This window comes from Mirounga angustirostris, unplaced genomic scaffold, assembly GCF_029215605.1.
Source record: "Mirounga angustirostris isolate CCGP_5_RB_7025 unplaced genomic scaffold, mMirAng1.0.hap1 SCAF_7, whole genome shotgun sequence".
Taxonomy (NCBI): domain Eukaryota; kingdom Metazoa; phylum Chordata; class Mammalia; order Carnivora; family Phocidae; genus Mirounga; species Mirounga angustirostris.
In genome coordinates, this window is record NW_026991715.1 from 123551492 (window position 1) to 123577870 (window position 26379).

Sequence of the window (26379 nt, forward strand, 5' to 3'; positions counted from 1 at the left end):
GTCTACCCCTCCGATTTCCCCCGCTTCATTCTTCCCCTCCCGCTACCTTCTTCTTCTTCTTTTTTTTTTTTTTTCTTAACATATATTGCATTATTTGTTTCAGAGGTACTGATATGAGGAATTCTTAATCGCAGGAAACAAACTGAGGGTTGCTGGAGTGGGGGGTGGGGTGGGAGAGATGGGGTGACTGGGTGATAGACACTGGGGAGGGTATGTGCTCTGGTAAGTGCTGTGAATTGTGCAAGACTGTTGAATCTCAGATCTGTACCTCTGAAACAAATAATGTAGAAGCTTTTTAATTTGATGAGTCCCACTTGTTTATTTTTGCTTTTGCTTTGGTGTCAGATTGAAAAAGTCATTGCTAAGACCTGTGTCAAGGTCTTACTGCCTGTGTTTTTTTCTAGGAGTTTTATGGTTCCAGGTGCTACATTCAAGTCTTTAATCCATTTTGAGTTAATTTTTATGTATAGTGTAAGATAGTGGTCTAGTTTCATTCTTTTGCATGTGGCTGTCCCAATTTTCCCAACACCATTTATGGGAGAGACCATTCTTTTCTTGTATATTCTTGACTCCTCGGTCATAAATTAACTTACCATATATGCATGGGTTATTTCTGGGCTCTCTATTCTGTTCTATGTGTCTGTTTTTATGCCAATACCAGACTGTTTTCATTATTATAGCTTTATAATACAGTTTAAAGTCAGTCAGCATGATTCCTCCAGCTTTGTTCTTCTTTCTCAAAATAGCTTTGGCTATTTTTTTGTGGTTCCATACAAATTTTAGCGTTGTTTGTTCTATTTCTGTGAAAAAATGCCATTGGAATTTTGGTAGAGATTGTATTGAATCTATATATTGCTTCGAGTAGTATGGACATTTTAACGATATTAATTCTTGCAATTCATGAACATGGACTATCAAAATGACTTTAGTCAGTGAGGTGTGCTTATACCTCTCAAGTAGTTTTTTATTGTTTTTATTTATATTAGAAATTTGACATTGGTCCATTTTTACATTTTTGCCACATTTATATGTAAGTCATTAAAAATATTCTCAAACAGGGCGCCTGGGTGGCTCAGTCGTTAAGCGTCTGCCTTCGGCTCAGGTCATGGTCCCAGGGTCCTGGGATCGAGCTCCGCATCGGGCTCCCTGCTCTGCGGGAAGCCTGCTTCTCCCTCTCCCACTCCCCCTGCTTGTGTTCCTGCTCTCGCTATGTCTCTCTCTGTCAAATAAATAAATAAAATCTTTTAAAATATATATATATATATTCTCAAACACAATTTCATCTGGACCATAGAATGTATACATATAAGCTTGATCTTGTTGAAAGATCATTTTCTCTACCATTTTGAGTCACTTCCATTTTCCTCTTCCAATCACTAAAACTGAGGTAAAAAGAAAGAAAATATCTCACTGTGGTACAATATCAAAGCAATTGTATCATCTACAAAGAGTTTTTGTTTACTAATTGTTCAGATACTGCTTAACTAATTTTACTACTTTTTTGTGGTAAAATATACAGAACATAAAATTTGCCATTTTAACCATTTTTAAATGTACAGTTCTGTGGCCATAAGTACATTCACACTGTTAGACGACCATTAATGCCATCCACCTCCAGAATGTTTTCTTTTTCCCCCAACTAAAATTCTATACCCAGTAAACACTAACTCCCCATGGCCTCCTCCCCTCAGCCCCTGGTCACCACATCCTACTTTCACTCTTTACGAATTTGACTACTCTATGTACCTCAGATAAGTGGAATCACACAATATTTGTCTTTTGTGACACTTAGCTTACTTCACTCAGCATAATGACCTTAAGGCTCATCCATGTAGTAGCATTAATCAGAATTTCCTTCCTTTTCAAGACTGAATAATATTCCATGGTGTGTATATACCACTCTTTCCTCATCCACTCCTCCACTGTTGACACGTGGGTTGCTTCCCCCTTTTGACTACTGGGAATAATGCTACTGTGAACGTGAGTATACAAATATCTATTCAAGTCCCTGCTTTCACTTCTTTTGGGTATATACCCAGAAGTGGAATTGCTGGATTGGTTTTTGAGGAAACACCATACTGTTTTCCATAGTGGCTGCACCATTTTACATTCTCACCAGCAATGCACAAAGGCTCAATTTCTCCACATTTGTCATCAACATTTGTTATTTTCTGGTGGGTTTGTTTTTTGTTTTGGGGGGGTTTTTTTGTTTTGTTTTTTTGTTTTTTAAGATTTTATTTATTTATTTGACAGAGACAGCGAGAGCAGGAACACAAGCAGGGGGAGTGGGAGAGGGAGAAGCAGGCTTCCCGCTGAGCAGGGAGCCCAATGTGGGACTCGATCCCAGGACTCTGGGATCATGACCTGAGCCGAAGGCAGCCGCTTAATGGCTGAGCCACCCAGGCGCCCTGTTTTTTGGTTTTAATAATAGCCATCCTAATGGGTGGTTAAAATTTTAATTAAAGGAAATACTTATTTTAAAATAATAGGTGACTCTCTTTGTAGTATCTTTATTCTTTAGGAAAACCACACTATTTTAAAAATCATAAAATAAGAAGGGATTTTGGTGTGTGTAATTTTTTATTTCTGTTCTTTGAATGAACCATAGATGTTAATGGTATTTTTTTTTCATTATTATTTTATCCAGGCAGAAGGAGTTATTTTATATGAATTCTTTGCTGTAAATCTGATTTTTGCCATGGGCCTTCCCAAATCATAGCCTCCTTCCCTAGCTATATCAGTTCACACCCTTCAACTTCCTGCAGCAGCCAGATAAAAAATAAACACCATCCTAGGGGAACAATGGATGAACTTTAATGGTGCCCCAGACCCCTGAATGGCCAGATGGAGGATTCATCTCACTGACTCTAGGGGGCAGTTGTTTGGAGGGAAAAGAGATCTAATATAGTCCTCTATATAAATGTACCACCCCCAGCCCACACACACAGACCAAACATCAAAAATAAAGCAAGCAGAATTGTTTGTCTTTGTCTTCTCTCACCCTTTTCAGATTGCCTGTGATGTTATAAAGTCAATGGATGTATTGGCCTAGAGCCCTACGTCCCCTGTCTTGCTTTGTCTCTTTGCTCATCTCAGATCTGCTATGATCACAACTGTGGGTAGAACAAGTGTTAACACACCGTCTGCCATGATCAAATCATTAGGGTTAGGTGGAAAACTTTTTGGATCAGAATAAGAAATTTGTCTTGTGTGAGCTGAAGATTTAAATTCAAAATCGTAACCATACAAGAAGGAAAGAAAGTCATGATTCCTATGGTGTATTGTGGCAGACACAGGATTTAGAGTTAGAAAACCTCAGTTTAGTTCTCTTTTCTACCACGTGCTTGAGCTTAGTTTATCCTTCTTTGACAATAGGAATAAACCAGGCTTTGGGAGGATCAAATAAGATATTGTGTGTGAAATTTTGCTTTAAAATGAGATTATTAGGGGACACATGGGTGGCTCAGCTGGTTAAGCATCTGCCTTTGGCTCAGGTCATGATCCCAGGGCCCTGGGGATCGAGCCCTGCATCGGGCTTCTTGCTCAGCGGGAGCCTGCTTCTCCCTCCCCTCTGCCCCTCCCCCCTGCTTGTGCTCTCTCTCTCTCTCTCTCTGCCAAATAAATAAATAAAATCTCTTTAAAAGATGAGATTATTAGTTCTAATAATAGAATTAGTGACAGATATAGAATGCCAAACTCTAGCATTTTTCACTAATTATACAAGTGTACACAGTTGGGGGGGGTATTGAGGTCATTTGTACCCTGAGATGAGTGATCTTAATTAAGCACAGATTTTAAACTAGATATTGGCAAAGTGTCACATACTAGAACCACTGGCACATTAGCAAGGAGTCACCAGTATTCTCAGAAAAAATGAAGCAATGTATGAAGGAAGAGATAAGTGAAAACCCAGAGCAGCTAAAGCCACGAAACACCTTGGAAAGATGAGGGGTCGGGGGGCGGGGGGGGGAAGAGGGTAGCTGGTGTTAAAAGCAGGATCTACACCATGAAAAGCTTGAAACTGAGAGCATCACAATTTTAATGAGAAAGGGTGCAACCTGCCCTAAAGAGCCCCATGGTGACAAAGGTGAGAGAAATTGCTCATCTCATGGCAGAGTCTTGTTACTGTGACTTATAATAGAGAAGTGAGGTAAGAGGTATGAGGTGATTGTACTGTTCACTCCTGATTACTAAATACTGAATGCATTTTCTTCAAAGTTCAAAAGGAGAGATGGAATAGGAATGGGAGGGGGGAATACGAGGAAGGGCTTCACACTGCCATATTCTGTAGAGTGAGGTCTCTGTGGAATCTTCCGTAACCCTTCACTTCTTATGTCTAGTTTTACTTTCTCCATTCACACTCTCGATCCCTTGCTGCAACCTGTCTTGATCAGCTTGCCAACACCTTCCTCTTCTGAGCAGTTCTCTTCTCATAGAACTTACACATGCGGGGAAGGAAGTTTCTAGAAAACCCCACAGATGGCCTCATCTCCCTACCCCAGCCCACTCCATGTTAGCCGTATGCTTTTGGGTTCTAACTTCTAGTCAAGTGTAGAGCGGGAATTCACCGTCCAAGCTCCCATGTCTGTGTGTTTGCGCCTGCGCTGGGGGGGACGTGGAGGCTGAGAAAAAAGGAAGCAGAGCATTTCTGTTTTCTTTTTTCTGTGTCAAACAGCATCCTTCTCAGCCACCAAGAATTTTTACTTCAAATTTCATATATTTTTAACAAAGTAAGTTTGGTTTGGCTGGTTTATACTACTTACATATAAAAATAGAATAACCAGGGGCACCTGGGGGGCTCAGTCAGTTAAGTGTCTGACTCTTGATCTCAGCTCAGGTTTTCATCTCAGGGTCATGAGGTCAAGCCCCCATGTGGAGCCTACTTAAAAAAAAAAATGGAATAACCACTAGAAATAGCAGATGAAATTAAGATCTCTTTGAGATGACAGAGTAGGAGGCCCGGGAAAAATGAGAGGACTTATATTGCATAATTGTCAATACTTAAATATTATCTTAAGATCCAAATAAGCCACTAGTAAGATATCTGTGAAAACACTTTAATTATCTACAAGTTCATTGGTCAAAATGTAAATTCCTGAGAGACTGTTCTCTAATTTGATGTATTTAGTTAACTCAGGCTACATGAATTACACAGTGAGCAAATGTAAGTTAAATCTGCTATAAAAACTTTATAAAACGGAGTAACAAAATAAGTGGTTCTGGGACTGTTTGTGGTTCTCTACTATCTGCATCGGACTCTATATTCTCTGCATCCTGTCACCATGCCATTAGCTTCAAAGAGTCAAAAACTTAGAGCAGAACAAATTTCAGAAACACATAGGAAGCCTTATTGAACTTCCTTATCCATTTTGCGTAAGCCGTCAGAAGCCATGACAAAGTCAAGACTGTGTTGGTGCAGGAGCTATTTAGTAGTGTAACCAGAAAAAGGTTCGAAGGCTCTCATTTGTAGAAAGATGGTGATTTTCAAGCCTGGTCTTTAAAGACAGAAGGTACACAAAAGCCTAAAGGATCAATATATCTTGAGAGTCCAGGGTGACACCGAATTTGGAAAATGGGCCATCACCATCTGAGCTTTACCAGCCACTGAACTATCTTGCTTCCTCTGCTCCAATTCACTCTAAAGAGAGAACACAGTAGGAGCAAGGAGAGGATCCAGCGCAACAGGTGCCTGAGGTAATACAAGAGGGACTAATGATAGAGAGGTTTTCTGCTAAGGTACTTAGGCCAGCCTCCTGCAGGACAATGGCCGAGTTCCCCCCTCCGAGGGGAGCCAAGCAACAGCTCCCAGAGAGACCCCATTCATGCCAGGTGTCTTCTTCTGACTATATTACCCCTCACCACCCAAGGCTGGCTGCTGGGGTTGTCTGCAGTTCCAGCTTTAGCTTTACAAGTCACCGAGAAAAATGGGAGGGCTCGCCCCACTGCTTCCACCACCATCTCCTCCTCCCTGTGCCCTTGCCCAGTCTGCAGCAGTCTCATCTTGCCCCAAGAATTCAATTTGTGGTGAGAAGCACGCTCCCACATCCTGTTGAAGAGGGGCCTGATGCTCCCTCCAACCTCAGAGGCTCAGCCAACTGGAATCCATCACAGCCCATTTGCAATGAGGTAGAGACTCTGTTAGACAGAGAGCTCTTAAAAATAGAGTTGCGACAGGGGTTCAACACTCTAGAAGAAGCTCAGCAAGTCATGTCCCCAGCTACCATCTGTGTGCTTAGTCATGTGGAATTCAAGTAAATTCAGCCCATCAGCCAGTATAGTATGTGTGATAGACATTATGGAAAGAAATGTGCCAGGCATTAAGGACTGCTTGTTTGAATGGGTGGTGGCAGAGGGGTGCTATTTTTGAGGAGGAAAAATAAAACTAGTTTCCTGCTTTTACATCTCCTTGGGGAAACAGTATACACAGTAAGTACTTAAATTATGACCCATTAAGTACCTAAATATTTAGACAGTGTTAATGGGGATGAAAAAAAAGTGTACCACAGTTTCATTATCTCTAGTGTGACCTGCCTTCTACCATCTTGTAAGAAGTTGTCACAAGAACTGTATTTTCAGCCAACTTCTATTGACTCTATCTTTACAACCAATACCAAGGAGAAAGGTTTTATTATGTAATTTCTGACAGCAGTTTTAAGAAAGCTTATTTTCAGATTAAAACAATTCCCTTTTCCAAGTTCACTGAGTAGAGATTAAATCTCTTTAAAAAGAAAAGACAACTTATCACTTCTGCGTGTGTACGTGTGCTCACCCACTCAAAAGGGGTGGAGGACATGGTTGTGGGGAACATATCTGTTATTTTCTTTAATCTAGGCAATAGAAACCAGTGAAGTTGAATACCATTGCCTTGTGAAAGTATGAACTGCTTGAGTATATGACAAATTTTCACCAGCCTGCTTCCTACCTCAAGGATGGCAAGTTTATTTGGCTTAGGAAAGAACTTTCTATCTTCTCAGTCTTTTTATTATACCTTCTTATCAGTCCTTTGCTGAATAGGTTTGAGTAACATGAACCCTCACCCTGGTAGAAGCTGGGCTCTCTCTGCAGCACCCCACCCCCACCTGCTTTCATCCCTCTTCCATTCACTCTGACTACAATCTCTGAAGCCTTGGGCAGGCCTAGGGCTGGCGTACTGGAACGTTTTCCCTTTACATATGCACCTCCTTGCAACCTCCTGTTATCCTCTGATGTCATCATACCTGGAGTCCTGTTCCGGGTAATGGAGACAGTAGTATGAACTAATTTTATTCTATGAGAAGAACCATCAATTCAGACCATAAGTCATGGGGAAAACATGACTTAACAATAAAAAAAAGAAACAATACCATAATAAGAAAGAAAATCCACATATAGTAAAATTCATCCGTGAAGAAAGAAACAAACCAATTTGGGTAAACTATTATTAATTGCTGTCTCCCTCATGATTAAAAGCATTACATGCAATCAAGAGCAAATCACTTTCTTCTCCTTTTCCCTGGGCTATATAGGGAAAAATAACAGCATCCATAAGAGTGGTTTGCTCTCCTCATGCTTTAATTACAAAAGTAACACAAACACATCTTAACAGAGGTAAAATGAAGCTTCAGTTATTTTAATGTTATTAGTTACCCATGATTCATGGCTGTTTTATTTCTTTTGTGCTTTATAAATGAAACTTTGCGAAGATGAGACTTACAAAGACATGGAACTTTGAAAACAATCTCTAATGGTAATTTTTTTTTTTTGTATTATTTAGGGGCTTGGGGGGCTTTGTTTGGTTTTTCTTACACAGTTATTGATAGGTTTTAGATTATATTCTATTACAAAAATTAAAGGGACTTTCTGGTAAGGTGTTTCCAATAATCCAGGAACAATAAGATTAACTCGGGGCTTCTCGACTTCGGGACTATCTGGACTGATAATATTTTGTTGAGGAGCTGCCCTGTGCATTGTAGGCTGTTCAGCAGTATCTCTGGCTTCTTCTCATCGGATGCCAAGAGCATTGCCTCAGTCAGTCGTTTCAATCAAAGATTTCTCCAGACGTTGCCAAAAAGGCTTCTCATTGAGAACCAAGGGATTAATCTAATATTCAATATATATTTAAAAGTAAGAGCAGTGTAGGGGCACCTGGGTGGCTCAGTCATTAAGCACCTGCCTTCGGCTCAGGTCATGATCCCAGGGTCCTGGGATCGAGCCCCGTGTCGGGCTCCCTGCTCAGCGGGAAGCCTGCTTCTCCTTCTCCCTCTGCTCCTCCCCAACCAACTCGTGCTCACTCTCTCTCTCAACTAAATAAATAACATCTTTAAAAAAAAAAGTATGACCACTATAAAAATAAATCCAAAACCAAGCAAAACCCTGTTATCAATGACAGTCATAGGGTGTTTTTAATTTTCCATATGAAAATATGTAGACAAACTGCTACAAAGGGAAACATTTTCTTAAATGTGTACAGTTTCTTGATGTCTGTCCTAAATGTCATCTCAACCTTTGTTTAAGTATGTACTTGATCAATTATCTTCATGTAAGTTGCTAAGAGCAAAGGAAGATTTTCTGGATTCTAGAGTTGTTAACTGGAAACCCAGAGGTTGTAGCAAAACGCTTCTTACTAGCAGCTCTCTTGCTAGGGCCTGTGGCAAATGTGATGTTTATGCCAGGGAAGGCACATAATTCTGGGGAGGGAAAAATACATGGAGGCTAAAGGAAATTCATTTCTATCAAGAGCATTTCTACAATTACATCTGTGCAATTATAGAGCAATGAATAGGAGTAGTTTGGACTAAACACTATATAGGTACATAACAGACAGAAATAATAATGAATTGCTTCAAATGATTTTGGAAAAGAAACAAGTAATTTGAGATGAAATGTTTGATTTACTTAAAGTATCCTGGACTCTGAGGTCTTCCAGATGTAAAATACCTCTTCTTAAGAATAAGTAGAAGCCCAATCTTTAAATTATTAAGAGTTAAAAAGGTCCTGCAAACTAATGTCAAGTTTTACTAAGGGGAAAGTAGATGCAAAGTATACTAGTACTCTCTGTACTATCTTCTCACTAAAACTGTTCTAAAAATAAAAAATAAAATAAAATCTATCTTTAAAAAAAAAAGAAAGGTTGTGCAAATAATATGCACTGATATGGATCAATTATAAGGGAAAATAACAGAGTTAATATTGAAAATATTTAACAACTGGAATCACACGAAGTACCAAGCAATCAGAATGGTTGCTGATGATATATCCAGTTGTGCAGGTGTGTAGCAACTGAATATTAGTTCTGGAAAAAAGCAGGCTGTGAAGCAGAAGTTTCCCCTTGTGCAAAAAGTAGGGACAGGAAGGATGCTTGGGTATGTTTATATATATTTGTATATGCACAGCTTAGAAATATACATAAGAAACTGAGGACAGTAGTTGCCTCTGGTGAGGAACTGGGCAAATTCACCATGTAATTTATTGTTTAAAGCAGGTCAATTTTGAGAGTAAATGTGAATGTTATTAATAGTTCTTCCAGGACAATAGGCATAAACTTGTCCTATACTGGTAAGTCAGGATATATGATACTCCTAGAACTGGGGCAATAGGGCTTAGAGTTTCAAGGCTTAGAGTTGACTGAATTTTCACTCTATCATACAATGATACATGGCTCCTATACTCTTTCTAAGGTTTTTTTTTTTATTTTATTTATTTATTTGAGAAAGAGAGACACACAGGAAGTGCACTATAGGGGGGAGGGGCAGAGGGGGGAGGGACAGAGAGAGAGGGAGAGAGAATCTCAAGCAGGCTCCACGCTGAGCATGGGGCTCAATCCCCACGACCCTGAGATCATGACCTGAGCCAAAACCAAGAGTCAGACGCTTAACTGACTGAGCCACCCAGGCGCCCCTCTTTTTAACTTTCTTTAAAAGTAAAAAGAACCCTGGAAAATGGAATGGCTATTCAATCTACAATGAAATGGGAGAATGTTAAAAAAAATTTTAATCTTTTTTTCCTTTCTATCCTTATCATTATGAAAGAAATTTAGCTATTATTGTTAAGATTAAGGGCAGGGGCGCCTGGGTGGCTCAGTTGTTAAGCATCTGCCTTCGGCTCAGGTCATGATCCCAGGGTCCTGGGATCGAGCCCCGCATCGGGCTCCCTGCTCCACGGGAAGCCTGCTTCTCCCTCTCCCACTCTCCCTGCTTGTGGTTCCCTCTCTCGCTCTCTCTCTCTCTCTGTCAAATAAATAAATAAATAAATCTTTAAAAAAAAAAAAAAGATTAAGGGCAAATCTGGATATTGAAAATTTGGTCCAATAAACTTGTAACAATGAAAATGATGAAACAACTTCTAAAGCTAAGCAGTCAGAATAAGTGGTCACATAGTTGTAGAGTTTGGGCTATTGATTTGCCAGACATATTAGTGTAAGCTCAGGGGCTGCTCCCATTTCTTCAAAGGGTCTTACATAAGAATGTATTACTATTTCTTTCCTGTCTTCCAACATTCAGTGAAAAGTTTTGAAGTGTAGGTAAACCAAACTCAAACATAGTAACTCCATTATGTTTTCTAACAGTATGTTTGTTTCAGTCACATTGATTTAAAATTAGAACATAATGTAGCATAATGTATAAACTTGCCAAATCACTACGTTGTTCACCAAAAACTAATGTAACGTTGCATGTCAACTATACTGAAAAATTCATAAATAAATAAATAAAATTAGAACATAATATTGACAATTATAACTTAAAACTTGGTCACCTGGAGAAAATGATGTTATGTGAATAGTGAATTAGAAAAAATGATGTTGGCAGACAATCTTTGGATATATAGTACATGTAATTCTTAACCTACAAACTTTACATGCATTAACCCATTTAATCCTGATTTAAGAACAAAATCCTGTGGAAAAATAGGTACTGTTATTATTCTCATTTTACAGATGAAGAAAACTGAGTCTCAGAGAGGTTAAAAAACTTGCTAGGATATGTGGCCAGTAAATGGCAAAGTCAAGATTTGAACCCAAGTCAATAATTCTAGAGCCTGGTTTATTAACCATGGCGCTACCTTGCCTCCTGGGTCTGGGTGGGTAGCTAAGAAACTTATGTTGCAATTCCAAATAAACCACTTCCGTATTTTCTAAATTAAAACCAGGATGTGGAGTTTGACAATGGGTTAGTGTGTTTCATGGGTTTTCCCCCATGAAATCCAAGACAAGAAGTTGCTGCAACTACGTAGGTTTTTGCTTTAATCCTTTGGTTACTGTTTCCTTTCCAGTGTAGTGACAGAGGAGGGCCAGATGATTCTTTTTTTTTTTTTTTAATTTATTTTTTATTCTTATGTTAATCCCCATACATTACATCATTAGTTTTAGATGAAGTGTTCCATGATTCATTGTTTGTGCACAACACCCAGTGCTCCATGCAGAATGTGCCCTCCTCAATACCCACCACCAGGCTAACCCATCCTCCCACCCCCCTCCCCTCTAGAACCCTGTTTGTTTTTCAGAGTCCATCGCCTCTCATGGTTCGTCTACCCCTCTGATTTCCCCCACTTCATTCTTCCCCTCCCGCTACCTTCTTCTTCTTCTTTTTTTTCTTAACATATATTGCATTATTTGTTTCAGAGGTACAGATCTGAGATTCAACAGTCTTGCACAATTCACAGCGCTTACCAGAGCACATACCCTCCCCAGTGTCTATCACCCAGTCACCCCATCCCTCCCACCCCACCCCCCACTCCAACAACCCTCAGTTTGTTTCCTGCGATTAAGAATTCCTCATATCAGTGAGATCATATGATACATGTCTTTCTCTTTTTGACTTATTTCACTCAACATAATACCCTCCAGTTCCATCCACGTCGTTGCAAATGGCAAGATCTCATTCCTTTTGATGGCTGCATAATATTCCATTGTATATATATACCACATCTTCTTTATCCAGTCATCTGTCGATGCACATCTTGGGCCAGATGATTCTTAAGGCTTCCCTTGCTGTATAAAATTAGGAAACCCTTTTATATTACAAGCACTTTTGGGAGTGCCTTCCAGAGATTAGCTTCATCATCCTAACAGCCCCATGACACAGCATTTGATCCCTATGATAGAGGTGAGCAAACTAAGGCCCAGAGAATTTGTACACTGCCCTAGGTTAAACAGCTAATAAGACTCAAACCCAGGCAGTCTGACTCCCTAGTCTGCATTATTAACTACTCTGCAATGTAGCCTCTTGTTATAAATCTAGAATAAATTACAGATCTAGAATATAAATTGCAAAATATAGAATAAGTCCAGAATAAAAGAGTTCTTCCCTGGAGACAGATTTTCTTACATGTGGGGAGCAAATTTATTTTTATTTATTTATTTATTTGAGAGCAAGCAAGTGCGTGAGCATGAGCCAGGGGAGGGGCAGAGGGAGAGGGAGAAGCAGACTCCCCACTGAGCAGGGAGCCCGATGCGGGGCTCTATCCCAGGACCCTGGGATCATGACCTGAGCCGAAGGCAGATGCTTAACCGACTGAGTCACCCAGGCACCCCGAGAGCAAATTTTTGTATTAATACTTCTTTATGCATCTTGTGTTAAGCTTTGGAGTTCTCTGCAGCTGTGATCTCCTTGGGAGGGTTCAGGGAAGGACCCATCTTCTCCCATTCCTTCCCCCACCACCCAAACTCTCCCTATTCTGCCATCTTCCTGCCTATTGCCTTCAGGGATTGTTTGAGGATTGGAGGAAATCATGGGGATAAAAACAAAAAAAAGGTGTTCAAGGAAGACAAGGTAGAAAATAAGATGTTTTCAGCAACTTGCAGATAGGGTAGTAAGTTAAAGGAACAAAATTCAAGCTGGAAAATGCTGCTCTCATCTGGTTTTCTCCTTCTAGTGCCTTAAGTCCCTTTCTCCCATCCTGCAAATACACGGGCACTGCAGGTTGGTACAAAGAAAAACTCCAGCTGAGGGCACCATTTCTTTTAAATTGCTATTCACAGTATTCAGCTCAGTGCCAAGTTTTATTTCCCCAAATATGCATTAGAAGCCTGAAGATGCCAGGCCCTGGTCCAGGTGTTGTGGGGGTACAAAAAGGAATGAGACCCTTTCTGGACTTCAGAGCCCTAGGCACACCTGGCTGTGCATCCCTGTGCTCACAGTTCCTGGCTGTGAGCCCTTGAATATGCTACTTAATATTTCTAATAATAATAGTTTCCATATATTGAGCCCATGCTATGGTTTTGGGGTTTTGGGGTCTCAAAAGGTGAAATGTTTTTGGGTGTGTGGCCAGATAGGTGGTGGTGGGAAGAAAGAAAACATTTTCTAGGCAAATTTTAAAGCATGAAAATGGAAATTGTCATGACCACATGTGTATCTTCAGTGATTTTTTTTTTTAATGCTTCCGATTTTCAAATATTTCTAGAAGAACTAGAAAATTTCAAATTCTTGCTTTGGAGAGAAAGAGCAAACACACCAAGAATGTTTCCAGATTAAGTGGAAAGTCACCTTCACAGAGAAGGGTGACTATTTGCCTGCTGTCTTTACTGAGTAACATCCTAATTCTAGTCGAGGACAGAGACTGTGTAGCAGGACTTACAAGAAGGAGTAGTACATGTCCTTATAAAAGAGACGAGACTGGAGAGGCAAGAAGGCTGGACATGAGACTTCCCAGCCAGTCTCTTTGATTTCCCCAGCCTGTGCCCCCAAGACAGAACCAGTCTGGAAGGTGAGCACATTCTGCCTGCTCATCTGGTTCCAGTTGAATCAGTAGCACTCAATATTTATAATTAAGTAGGAAAACTCACATATTACTTACTTATTCAAATGAGTGACTTTTTCTGCCACATCCCCTGTTTAGCAAGCAGACACACCTTAACTGCAGATGGGAACAGGAGAGCTCTTGCAAACCACAGAGCTGTTAAACGTGGCCATGCTGTAGAAAGTGTACAAACTGAATTTACAGAAGAACTTACTTTCATTTTTTCAAGTATAGTTTCTATATAAGAGGCTCAACTGTAAAATATGGAAGAAGTCCCTTATTAGCCACTTCCATATTTTTTTCAAGTAAAACAAAGTCGATAAATGCCAAGTGAAGGGTAAATCCAACAGGAGAGCTGGAGAAACAGTGAGGGAAAGAAAAAAAAAAAGGTAGTGTCACTTAAACAGAAATAAGCAAGTCAGTGTAAGACAAGCAAAAAAAAAAAAAAAAAAAAAAGCCCAAACAATACATGCACAACAGCCCTCCCCCTTCAAGAAACTCTCACAGACTATTTTGCCATAGAGGAAGATAAATGTGACAGTGTCTCCCCAACCAATCAGTGACCAGGCAGGCCTCAAACCAGGAAGCCCTTCAGAGTGTAGTATTTTAAATTGTGCAATTAAGACCTCTGGCTCTCAGCTAGCTTTTGTTCTCTGTGCTTGTAGGATACAAAAGCAGATGTGAAGTCCCTCATGGCAAAGTTTAACACAGGGGGCAACCCCATGGAAGAGGTCTCTGCCAGCAATCGCCCCTTCAAGGTCCCTGGGCAAAACTCGCCTTCAGGAGTACAAGCAAGAAAGAATCTCTTTGACAACCAAGGAAGTGCCAGCACTCCTGCGGGACCTAGCAACGTACCTAAGTTTGGGTCCCCAAAGCCACCTTTGGCGGTGAAACCTACGTCTGAGGAAAAGCCTGACAAGGAGCCCAAGCCCCCGTTTCTAAAGCCGACGGGAGTGGGCCAAAGATTTGGACCGCCGGCACACTCGGCCACCAGAGACCCTGAGGTGAAAGTGGGATTTCCGAAACCTCTAGGCCCTAAGCCCGTCACCGTGCCCAAGGAAGATGCCAAACCTGTGTTTCCCCGGCCCCCTGGGAATAAGCCTTCACCTCACAGTATAAACCAAGACCATGACCTAAAGCCACCCGGCCCCAAGCCAGGGTCTCATCCTCCAGCCCTGGAAGCTGAGCAGAAGCAAGCATTCCCCAAGCTGGCTGGGGTTAAAGGCAAGTTTGCGTCGGCCTCACAGGACCATGAGCCCAAGCCCCTCTTTCCCAAGCCCATCTTTGGCCAGAAGCCATCCCTGAGTCCTGATGACACCCATGAAGACGAGAGCCCCACCAAGAATGCGTCTCTACAGAAAGGACCCCCGCCTCCCTTAGGAGCCAAGGTCAAAACTGGCCCTTTAAAACCAGCAAGAGAAGACCAGGAAACTAAAGACCATGGAGGCGAGACGTCCAGTTCACCCTTTTCTGGGGTGGTTCTGAAACCTGCTGCGAACAGAGGAAGCCCAGGCCTCTCCAGAAATGCTGAAGAGAAAAGAGAAGATAGGAAGATAGATGCTGCTAAGAACATCTTCCTGAACAAAATGAATCAGGAAGAGCCAGGCTCTGGGGCTCCTCCTGCCAAGTTCCCTAAGATGCCTTCTAAGTTGACAGTGACAGGGCCCTGGAGCCAAAGTCAAGACAAGGAAAAGGGAGACAAGAATGCAGCCACCCCCAAGCAGAAGCCCCTGCCTCCGTTGTTTACCTTGGGCCCACCACCACCAAAACCCAGCAGACCCCCGCACGTTGACCTGACGAAATTCCGAAAAGCCGCTTCTGGAAACAGTGAGTTCTTTTCTCATTCATGAGTTAACACGTTCTGTTCTACCACAGAGGGCTGTTTGAACTTCTGGGGGGAAAAATTATACCAAGGAATGAGTCCATCCCTGGTACTCCTGTGTATGTGGCCACTTTCCTTTGGCAATTTTTTTCCTTTGGTGTGGGAGGTCTGAAAGGTAAAAATCCTTAGTTCTGCGAGAAAGTGCCTCGGGGGCTGCCTTTGGGGGTGGAGGGAAATATATCCATTTGATTGATAAATGGTTTTGCTTTCATTTACATCCTTAGCCGGGTTTCATTTCTGTTGAATGAGGCTGAGGTGTGTTACCCTTACTACCACAAAAGAGTTAGAAAGACGAGTAAACCTCTAAGTTGGGAATTCTCAAACTGGGTCAATTTTGATGCCCGGGGACATTTGGCAGCGTCTGGAGGCAGTTTTGACTGTCACGACCGGAGGATGCTGCCGGCATGTGGCAGGCAGAGGCCGATGAGGCTGCTGAAGGTCACGGCTGCAGAGAGCGACCCCTCGCAACAAAGTATCCAGCCCAAAATGTCAAGTGATTTTCAATGTCCAAAAAGTCATCACGTGTTTCCTAAGCCCAATATTCAAACAAGAGATGAGCAGAGCTCGCGAGATGCCACTTTCTGTTTTATATGTTAGCTGTTTTCTATTTCTCGGTATAAAGCTTTCTGAACTTTGCTGATTCCTCAAGCAGCACAGAACTAGGACCATAAGCCAGACAAAGGGGCACATTAGTGTCCTTTGGGGAAAACAGTTTCATTTCCTACCAGAGATGTGGCAATCCTATGGCACATGCTAAAATTTGATGCTGAATGACTTGGTAAAGATTGGTAACCCCACACAGTGATGACAGGAGCTCATTTATGCCTGAAACGATTAATATTTTAGGCCAATAATGTGCAGTTATTGTTTATTCACGGGGAAGGTGGAGAAAGGATGCTTATACATAATGGAATAGGGACCACACCACTTTATTAGACATATTTTTTTTCTTATAAAACTATGGTCTAATTAAAGAAGTTCTAGGTATAAAGGTTGTTTTTCCTTTCCAGCTCTGCAAAAGCAGCTTGCAGTATATCATTTGCAATGCATCATCATGCAATAGATCAATATTCTCGCTGCTGATTAACAGATTAGTGATCCAACCTCCCATTAATCTATCATGTAGAAAGCACATTTGAAGTGATGCCACAATCATCCGTCTTCTAGAAAGATTCAGCCGTTACACTTGTGTCCTCCTCATCTGTCACCTTCTCATGTTAATACTGGTCCATAACTCAGAAATGTTATCTTTGTGAAAACTTCTAAAAGATCCCTTCCCTTAGTTCTTCTGTGCCTCGGATAAAAAATTAGCTATCATAACCTCCATCTTGTGGCTCTAACTTCAGACCAGGGAAATGCTCCATCTTTATTTCCACTCAGCTCCCAGGTTTGGGTGGCGGTCACTAGTTGTCTGGTGTCATGCTTTTGAAATGCTAATGAAGTCCTCTGGCTCCATGGTGCTGGCAAGGTCAGTAGGGAGCTGACTTTCAGTGCGATCGAGTTCCAAGGGACCCAGGCAAAACCACCTAGTAGGCAGGGTGGATCCTTGCCCTCTTTCTCCCTTTTCCCCCCATCTTGACCTGCCTCCCCACTGCTCCAGTACCCCAGGACACAATTTAGACTCTAAATCCTCTCGTAATATACCCCACCTCTAACTCTGATCCTTGGGATATATTATGCTCCAAAAGGGACCCTGTTCCCTCTTCATCCTCTTTCACAAATCAAAACTCAATCCTTCTTAATTTGAACTGACCTCAGGTTAGTGTCAGGCTAAAGCAATCTGATTCCTAACTTTAAATTATGAATAACACCCCTTTAAAGCATTCACATTTTTATAAGCATTTAAATTTTTTTAACTTTTTAAAAAAGATTTTATTTATTTATTTATTTATTTATTTGAGAGAAAGAGAGAGAGAGGGAGAGAGAGACATCCCGCTGACCGCGGAGCAAGGCTCGGTCTCACCACCCTGAGATCCTGACCTGAGCCAAAACCAAGAGTTAGACACTTAACCGACTGAGTCACCAGGCGCCCCCATAATTTTTTTTAAGTTATTTTTTAAATGGAAATTATACCTGGCTCAAAAAAAAAAAAAAGAAAAGAAAAAGCCAGCAAGTATAAAATGGCATACAGTCCTTATCTGTCATTTTCTGGGTCTTCCCAGCCTCTGCCCCACAAAAACCACTTTTCTTAATTTCTATGGTCATCCAGCTTCCTTAGGTTTATGTAAGCAAATATAAATATAGATACTAGGGGCTCCTGGGTGGCTCAGTTGTTAAGCATCTGCCTTCGGCTCAGGTCATGATCCCAGGGTCCTGGGATCGAGCCCCGCATCGGGCTCCATGCTCAGCGGGAAGCCTGCTTCTCCCTCTCCCACTCACCCTGCTTGTGTTGTCTCTCTCTCTGTCAAATAAATAAATAAAATCTTTAAGAAAATAGAGAGAGAGATACTAATTCCCCCAGCTTTATACTCAAGAAGTAAAATATTATATGCAATGCTTTGATCCTTGTTTTTTTTTAATTAAAATCTTGTATATCTTTTCATATTTTAATTAAAAGGTAACTGAATATTCCTTAAAGTTGCATAATATTCTGGTAAATGAATGACCCACCTAATCGATTGAACATTGTGCATTGTTTCCAAACTTTTTCTGTTCGAAACCGTGCTACAAAAAATAACCTTGCATATGTGTCATATGTGTTATTTTCTGAACACTGAGAATTTCTTAAAAGGCAGGTCTGCTGACTCCTGATCCCACCACTGCTACTTTTACCAAACCATACTAAGTAATTTAGCATTCCGCTTAGGAAGATCAAGAATATACCAGATTTAGAAAATATAGGGTGTTCAAATTAACCTATGCTTCATCTAATAACTCTGCAGGTTTTCAAAACTCTTAACACTATTTTCTTAGCCTTCTACCTGATTGCTTCCTTTCCAGGTTCACATCCAATTCCTTAAACCTCTTCCCCATACCTACCCTCCATCTTTTTTCATCTTTGTCCAATATATTGGCCATTAAAATATTTATTATTTATTGAGGACTTGTTGCATACCAGATACACATTACCCTGTTCACTCCTCCCAAGAACCCAATGAAATAAGAATTCTCTGAAGAAACTAAAGCTCAGAGAGGTTGGGTAACTTGCCCAAGGCTATAACATGACTAAGCAGGGGTGGGACTGATCCTTTGGTCTCTCTGATTCCAGCGCCTGTGTCCCCCTCACCATCCTCCCTCCTAGGCTTCCTCTCATGAAACATAGGATATCATGAGATAATAAATCAAGCATAAGGGAAACTCAAAGAATCCTCATCCTTCTCTGTGTGTGTGTGTTCTTTGGTTGAAACATCTGTTTTTTGTTTGTTTGTTTGTTTTTTACTACAAATACCACTATAAGCTACATGGAGACAGACACCAGTCTGCTTAACATTATGTATTTGGAGCATAGAAATAATATATTCTTGTTAGTTGCTCAGGTTTGTCATCCCCCCAAAGTCTATTTAATCAGAATTCAGTATTAATATTCTCTATAGCCTAGCAGTTACTTTAACAAATTAGATAACCCCTGTCAATAGACTTGCACTCAATTGAATAGAGCTTCCATGAGAAATGAATATTCCAGTGTCTGTATTGTAGATCTAGCCAGCTTACTTACTGGTAAACCATAAGCTTGAGTATATCATATTGTTTTTCTGCACATGAAGCTGATAACTTTTTTTTTCTCCCAGAACCACTTGGGGCTACAAAAGCCTAAACTTTCAAAAAAAAAATTCCAAAATATCAAAATGTTCTCTGAACTAACCTTTTCTCTGGTTCCTTTTGATTCCTGGGCCAGTGGTGAGAGGAATTCATCCTAAGCATCAGTGTGTGCCCAACCAGCAAAGTTTCAGTTGTTAAGATCCCTTGGCTTGACTGTTGGTTTGCATGTGGAGTTAGTAATAAATCTGCTTGGAAATATTCCATCCAACCCTTTTTTCTGGTCTTGTTCTTAATCCTGGAGAGAAACTAAGACTTGCCTTTCCATAGGTTAGCTTTAAGAATGATCAGTTAGGGGCGCCTGGGTGGCTCAGTCATTAAGCGTCTGCCTTCGGCTCCGGTCGTGATCCCAGGGTCCTGGGATCGAGCCCTGCATCGGGCTCCCTGCTCGGCAGGAGGCCTGCTTCTCCCTCTCCCACTCCCCCTGCTTGTGTTCCCTCTCTCACTGAGTCTCTCTCTGTCAAATAATAATAAAAAATCTTAAAAAAAAAAAAAGAGTGATCAGTTAAGCATCCTGACAAGTGAAAGGGTAAGGCTAGCATCCCAGCAGGCCCTAGCAAAGGGCCAGTGGCATGACTGACCCCACTCTTTATCTGCTCATGCATCGCTTCAACTAATCCAGCCAATAGCACTTTGGAGCCTAAAGGTGTTTGGGCTATTTTCAGCAGCAAGGATAGGAGGGGGCAGGATTTTCCTTCATACACCCTAAACTGTCTCTTTTCTCTTTCCCTTCACTCTCTTTTTACATGTACTCTCTAAAATTGCCTTATTAGATATTATATATCCCATTACATCAGTGTGTGTTGCTCCTAGCCATTATAAGGGAAAGGGATGCTCAAACACATTTAAGAGATTGGAGGGGGGAGAGGTAAGTAGATTCTTTACAGTAGGGTGTCCACAAGCATCTGATACACTAGTGTGCACTTGGAGTCTAAGAACAACATACGCTAAAAAAACAGATCCCAGAACAAAGCATCTCACAGATTGGGCCATTTCAGAACACTGAAGAGCTAGAGGCAAAGCTCTATGGTACACAGACTGGAAAGGAAGTTTTTTCAAAAGCGTGGGTCGGCTTCAGGGGGCAATGTTGTTCTGCTCTCTCACTGTCCAGGTGCCTGGTGCACCTCGTGGCTGGTATCCACGCTTACTTTCACCTCCCACCTGAGCCCACTCTACTTCATCTGCCCTCCTCGGTCCCTAGGAAAGCAGTTTTCCACAAGACCTGTAAGTCTTTCTTCTCTTCTAGGTTGAAACTTCTGAGGAACCACTATTAATTGGGCAGCTTACCTGAGTTTAACCCTAAAACAGAAATGCCTTGAACGAGCATCCCCTGTCTTAACTACACAAGCCCCTGGGCAAATCTTAAGAGCTTCCTATTCTTCATCTTTCTCCCCAAGTTCTCAGCTTCTGCTCTTCTAAGATAAACCAGCTCCTCAGTCTAAACCCTGTTCTCTCAAACAACCTGTTCCCCACTGTATTATCCCAACAGGATCCTTTGGGCTTTTTTATACATGGTCTTTATTTTTACATTCTGGCATTTAATTTTACTGTGGAGAACTCTGAGACCACCCTGAATTCTCCCCTTTGAAAATGATGATCTTTTCTGTCTGCATTTCCAAAGGAATCTCTTTCTTTAAGGTTTTAAAACCTAGCCAAGATATGTTAGTGTCAATCATCCCATCATCAGTATTTTCTGAGAGAAGATGTGCCTCTTTGCTTTTGGGGATTTTCTCTTCCATATGCAGAGGGGTCACACCCTTTCTTTTTATCTGGCTAACAGATGACAAATGCATTTATGAGCTCAAATCCAGAATAAGTTCACCAGCTCTGACTGTTGCTTTTAATCCACTCTTCTGTGGAGTGAAAGATAGCTGTGGTGATCTTGAGGGCTGGGTGCTGTTCCATTTTCTGAGATTTCATTTGGGGCCCTATACCAGGGCAAGCCCAACCGTGGCAGCTAACCCCCCTTCTGCCTCTGGTGTGATCCTGTCGTGGTATTTAGGGCTTTCATGCTATAGGTTTCTCCTTGACCTTCCCCAGGGGGCTCACTCACCCCTGAGTCCACCTCTCCAACCTGGAGTGTATTAAGGAGAATTCACAGGTTTTTCTAAAATCAGTGTCTTTCCCCGATATTGCTTCTGGTTCTGGGGAACAAATGGGAAGCTTTATTTGCTTCCTAGGGCACCTGAGCCTTCTGTTTCTTCCCCTAGCCACCACTTTGTGAAATTTATCCAACTACGTTATTTTTCCCTTTTTTGCGTGTGGTGGTCACTAGCGACTTTGGGATAATATTTACCTTGCCGTATTTTGTTTTTACTATTTTATTTGGTAATTGGAGGAGAGACATCCTGGAAGTCTTCTCCCTCACTTAATAGCAACTAAATTTCAGTTATAATGTAGGTGTCAGCAATATTTCCAAAGGGACCATCACGTCACCCCCTTCACAAGGTAGAAAGGAGACTCACATGAAGTGAGTGTCCACCGCTTGTGTCATATCCTTTGGACTATGCTTGGTCAAAGATGCTTAGATGATCACTCCAGGAATCTATTCTTAGGAGTCTTCAGGTCACAGTCAGGGTGAAGCAAGGGAGAGATCCAGCTACTTGATGGGTGTTTTACCTCTGGAGTGTGAGTACTGTCTAAGCTCTGAGAACCTGCAAATTCCCTGAGGATGGTCAGATGGTAAGCTTTTAACAGTCAGTTAGCTTATACTTAGACCAGCAGGAGAATAGAATACTGGATAGGAAAAGGAACCAGGAGGAGAGGACCCCTGGAACTGACCTGTGAGGAAGGCAATTTTCTCTCTTCAGGGTTTAAGTCATTTGGCTTTGAAAAATCCCCTCAGCATATTTAAGTTCCTGGTTCCTTGCTCAGTGCTCCATTTGGCTTTAAACTTCTTTTGTAACTGCTCAGATGCTAGCCAGTCTTTTAATATTAATTTTAGCACAACAGTAGTCCATCCTTATTATCTAATTTACAGGGAAAAAATTTCTTTACAGTGAGAGTCACCATGTCTGGAAGAGGGACTATTGCTTCTCTTAGGGGAGAGAAATTTCTGTAAAACCTAGTTTGGACCAACATGCCATGATTTACCCTGTAACTTCCGGTGATCAAGCAGCAGAAGTTGATATATTTTTAAGCTGCTTACAAAAGAAAATACGGGAATATTCCTCGATGCAGTGACATTGTCAACGTAGTAGCATTTGTGTTAGATCAAAGAAGACGTGGCAACTTGTAACATAAATAAAAATTTTGTTTTATAATGACCAACTTACCCTTAAATAAAGTATAAATTGCATATGAAATGATTTAATAGACACCAAATTTGATCAAAATTACTTAATTCTTAAAATAGTCATGTGACCCAGAAAGGGAAAAGCATTAAAATGAAACTGCAATTTACTTGAGAAAAGAAAATTAAAAAGAAAGTCAAATCTAAAAATCAAACACAAATATGTACGACTCTGATAACCAAATACATACAGACGCTTCCTGATTTACTTTCAGTTGTGTTTTCACACATTAAAATTTTTTTAAAAACTAGATAGGAAGATGGGGTAAATGTTATAAGATAATGTTATAATTCAGTCTGCTCACTGGGCAAGAGATATCTTGCTTCATATAATCTGCTAAAATTATTTCCAAGCCAGGCCAATAAACCCTTTTCTAAAGGATTGGATTTCCACAATATTCATTTGCCACTTTGTTTGCCTTGATGAAAATGATTTCTGAATATTATGGATTCATATGCTAATAACGCCTCTTTGTGCATACATTTTTTATTTCCAAAACAAAATGAAATTAACTTATGTAACACAAGAATTAACTCCAATGATTGAAGGACCAAATTATGCCCCAGGAGCAGAAATCCAGCTACTTGTTTTTACAAATATATCTGGAAATGTCCTACTCTTTTAGAGGAAGCACAATCATGATAGTTATGACAAGGCTCTAGAACCATCTAGAGCACTAGATTATTTGTTTTTCCAACATATGAGACACAAGGAAGAGAGAAAAAGTCTAAAAGCTGGAGACTTTAACTGCCACATTAACCACTAGCAAAGAGACAAGAAACATATTTCTCTTCCGTTTAAATTGCCACTAAAGAAAAAAAGATTATATTTTATTCTGTCTGGCATAGCGAAGGTAGAAAAAACATGTAGAACAGCCCATAGCGATAAATAGATGCTATCAGGAGAAAGTTAACTGAAGGTGAGACATCTGGCTACAGAAAAAAAACCTGAGCAGAAAACCATCTGAGGTTTTTCTTTCCCCCAAGTAAGAAGTGGCGTTGTAGAAACAGAGGTTTGTGTTTGTGCCAGCAGTCGGCATCCCTCTGCAGTTGAGGTGCTGCCCACCACAACGGCCAGTTCAGCCCACGGCACATGCCCGGCAAACAGGTGTCTTTCCAGGGGTGGTGGTAGATCTGGTGAGGCACAGGCAAAGGGGCTTGCCCCAGAACCCCACTCTTTTCTTGAGTTTCTTCCAGTTCTCAGATCCCTGACGTAGCTCATCTGATTTCCAAGAGCAACATGTGGAGTGATATCATGAGTACGAGCAGGCAACTAAGAACCTGTCCAAAATCATCGCAAGGCAGATGAATACCACAGGTGTCCAAAGTGTGTTGAGGATTTGTTCCCTTTCTTCTGTAAAAAAAATTTGCTCCCCTCTTTTTTTGTTTTTTTTTGTTTTTTTATTTATTTATTTTTTAAAGATTTTATTTATTTATTTGAGCCAGAGAGAATGAGAGAGAGAGAGAGAGCACATGAGAGGGGGGAGGGTCAGAGGGAGAAGCAGGCTCCCTGCCGAGCAGGGAGCCCGATGCGAGACTCGATCCAGGGACTCCAGGATCATGACCTGAGCCGAAGGCAGTCGCTTAACCAACTGAGCCACCCAGGCGCCCTTTTTTTGTTTTTTTAGATTTTATTTATTTATTTGACAGAGAGAGAGAGAGGGAACACAAGCAGGGGGAGTGGGAGAGGGAGAAGCAGACTTCCCGCTGAGCAGGGAGCCCGATGTGGGGCTGGATCCCAGGATCCTGGAATCATGACCTGAGCCGAAGGCAGACGCTTAACGACTGAGCCACCCAGGTGCCCCGCTCCCCTCTTTTAAGTGGAGAAAGAATCCTAGATTGATACCACAAGAGTCTCTTGGGGTGGTTTGTTTTTAAATCCTACAACATTATCTATTTTTCTGCCAAACTGTCACCTTAAAGAAATTGATGTGCCCATATACGCTCAGTTACTGAGGATTTAGAGTACAGTTTCTCCAGGACCCCCTTTTTCTCCCCTCCAGAACTTTAGCCATAAACACACACACACGTGACTTTCTCCTCCGCCATTTCTTCAAAAGCAGTTTCATGTGGAAGGAGGATAAATCAGGTTTATAAAATAATTTCAGTCATTCACGTTATTCTAAATTAAAGAAGATTTTTCTAGACCCGATAGAGCAGTTTTGTAGGCAGGAAACCTCACTAGGGCTGTCTTTGATTTCTCTGAAACCTTGAGTCCTTAGTCCTCCTGGGGAGAAATTAATTGTGCTCTGGCTGAGTGGCATGCAAGCAGATGAGGTTCCTAGATCTTCTGCTAGATCTCTATCTGCCTGTTGGGAACTTGTGCTTTCTTCACTAACTCTGAGTGATTATCTAATGGACCTACTGGTTGGGTGGACTATTATTATAAGGTGAGGGCATATCTTAGTTCAGACTGCTATTACAAAATTACTGGTGGCTTAGAGACAACAGAAATTTATTTCTCACAGTTCTAGAGGTTCCTGATTCCAAGATCAAGGTGCTCCTGAATTCCAAGATTCGGTTTTTGGTGAGAAGCCACTTCCTGATTGTCTCCTCACTGCATCCTTCCATAGCAGAGCCATGAGGGAGCTCGCTCGGGTCTCTTTTATAAGGGCACTAATCCCAGTCGTGAGGGCTCCACCCTCAGGACCCCAACACCTCCTAAAGACCACTCTCCTAGCACCATCACGCTGGGGATTACCTTTCAACATTTGAATTCGGGGGATAGAAACACTCAGTCTATGGCAGATGGTCTGTACCACTCCCCCAGCCATCTGCCTCCCTCCTATTTTCTTGCTCTCTTCTTCATTCTTATCTTCTAAGCTATTATTATATCTTAAGATTTTATTTATTTATTTGAGAGAGAGAGAGAGCATGAGAGGGGAAGGGGCAGAGAGAGAGAGGGAGAAGCAGACTCCCCACTGAGTAGGGAGCCAACACGGTGCTTGATCCCAGGACCCTGAGATCACGACCTGAGCCGAAGGCAGATGCTCAACCCACCGAGCCACCCAGGCACCCATAAACTATGATTATTTTTTTTAATCCTATTCTTTTCCATTCTTCCATACCATCACTGCAAATCTCCTTTCCTGGGTCCATGAAACCTGTTAGTAAAACCTACAGAAAATGCTGAGCTTTTTGGAGGCATGAGGACCAAAGAGACTGCTGAATTCTGAACTACTAAGAAACCGTGGTTAATTACACGTGCCAACACAGTTTTGAAATGGAAAGCCTAAGGCAAAAAATAGAAAGGCTGCTGGTGTGCTCCTTAAAATCTCAATAGAGGTGATGCCAAATGCCAGCCCATGTTTCATGGAAGAATCGAGTGGTCCCCACAGAAGATCAACGAATGCTCACATGGCTTGAATTCCCGAGGTCCCTAGGGGGTTCCAGCTCCTACGTCCTCTAACTTGCATCAGCGTAGGAATTGCCCCCCTGCCCCTGCATTGTACTGCTGTCACCCAGACAAGACTTGGAGCCTTTCCTTAGATTCCACCGCAAACCCCTCATTGAAGGCATTTGTGTGCGTGACAGACGTCAGTGACGGTGTCAGACCCAGAAGTTTATTTACACTGCGTCGCGGCTAGAGATTTAAAACAAAATATTGGTGACCACCATTCTTCCAAAGCAGAAAGCAGTTCTTTAGCTCAGGCTCCCCTCCCATCCCCTGTCGTTTACCTTCTTGCCTTTCCTGTTTCTCTGACCCATCCTTCATGGCAAAGAAGAAGGAGAACAC

The 26379-nt window shown here is 41.5% G+C and overlaps 1 protein-coding gene across 1 annotated transcript in view; it reads left to right on the plus strand.

Annotated features, from left to right (window-relative positions):
- FYB1 (FYN binding protein 1) overlaps positions 1 to 26379 on the plus strand; it is a 155308-nt gene that overhangs the window by 47155 nt on the left and 81774 nt on the right. The window contains exon 3 of the mRNA XM_045861955.3: positions 14379 to 15540. Coding sequence (XP_045717911.2) covers positions 14379 to 15540 — 1162 coding nt within the window. The remainder of the gene's footprint in view (positions 1 to 14378; positions 15541 to 26379) is intronic.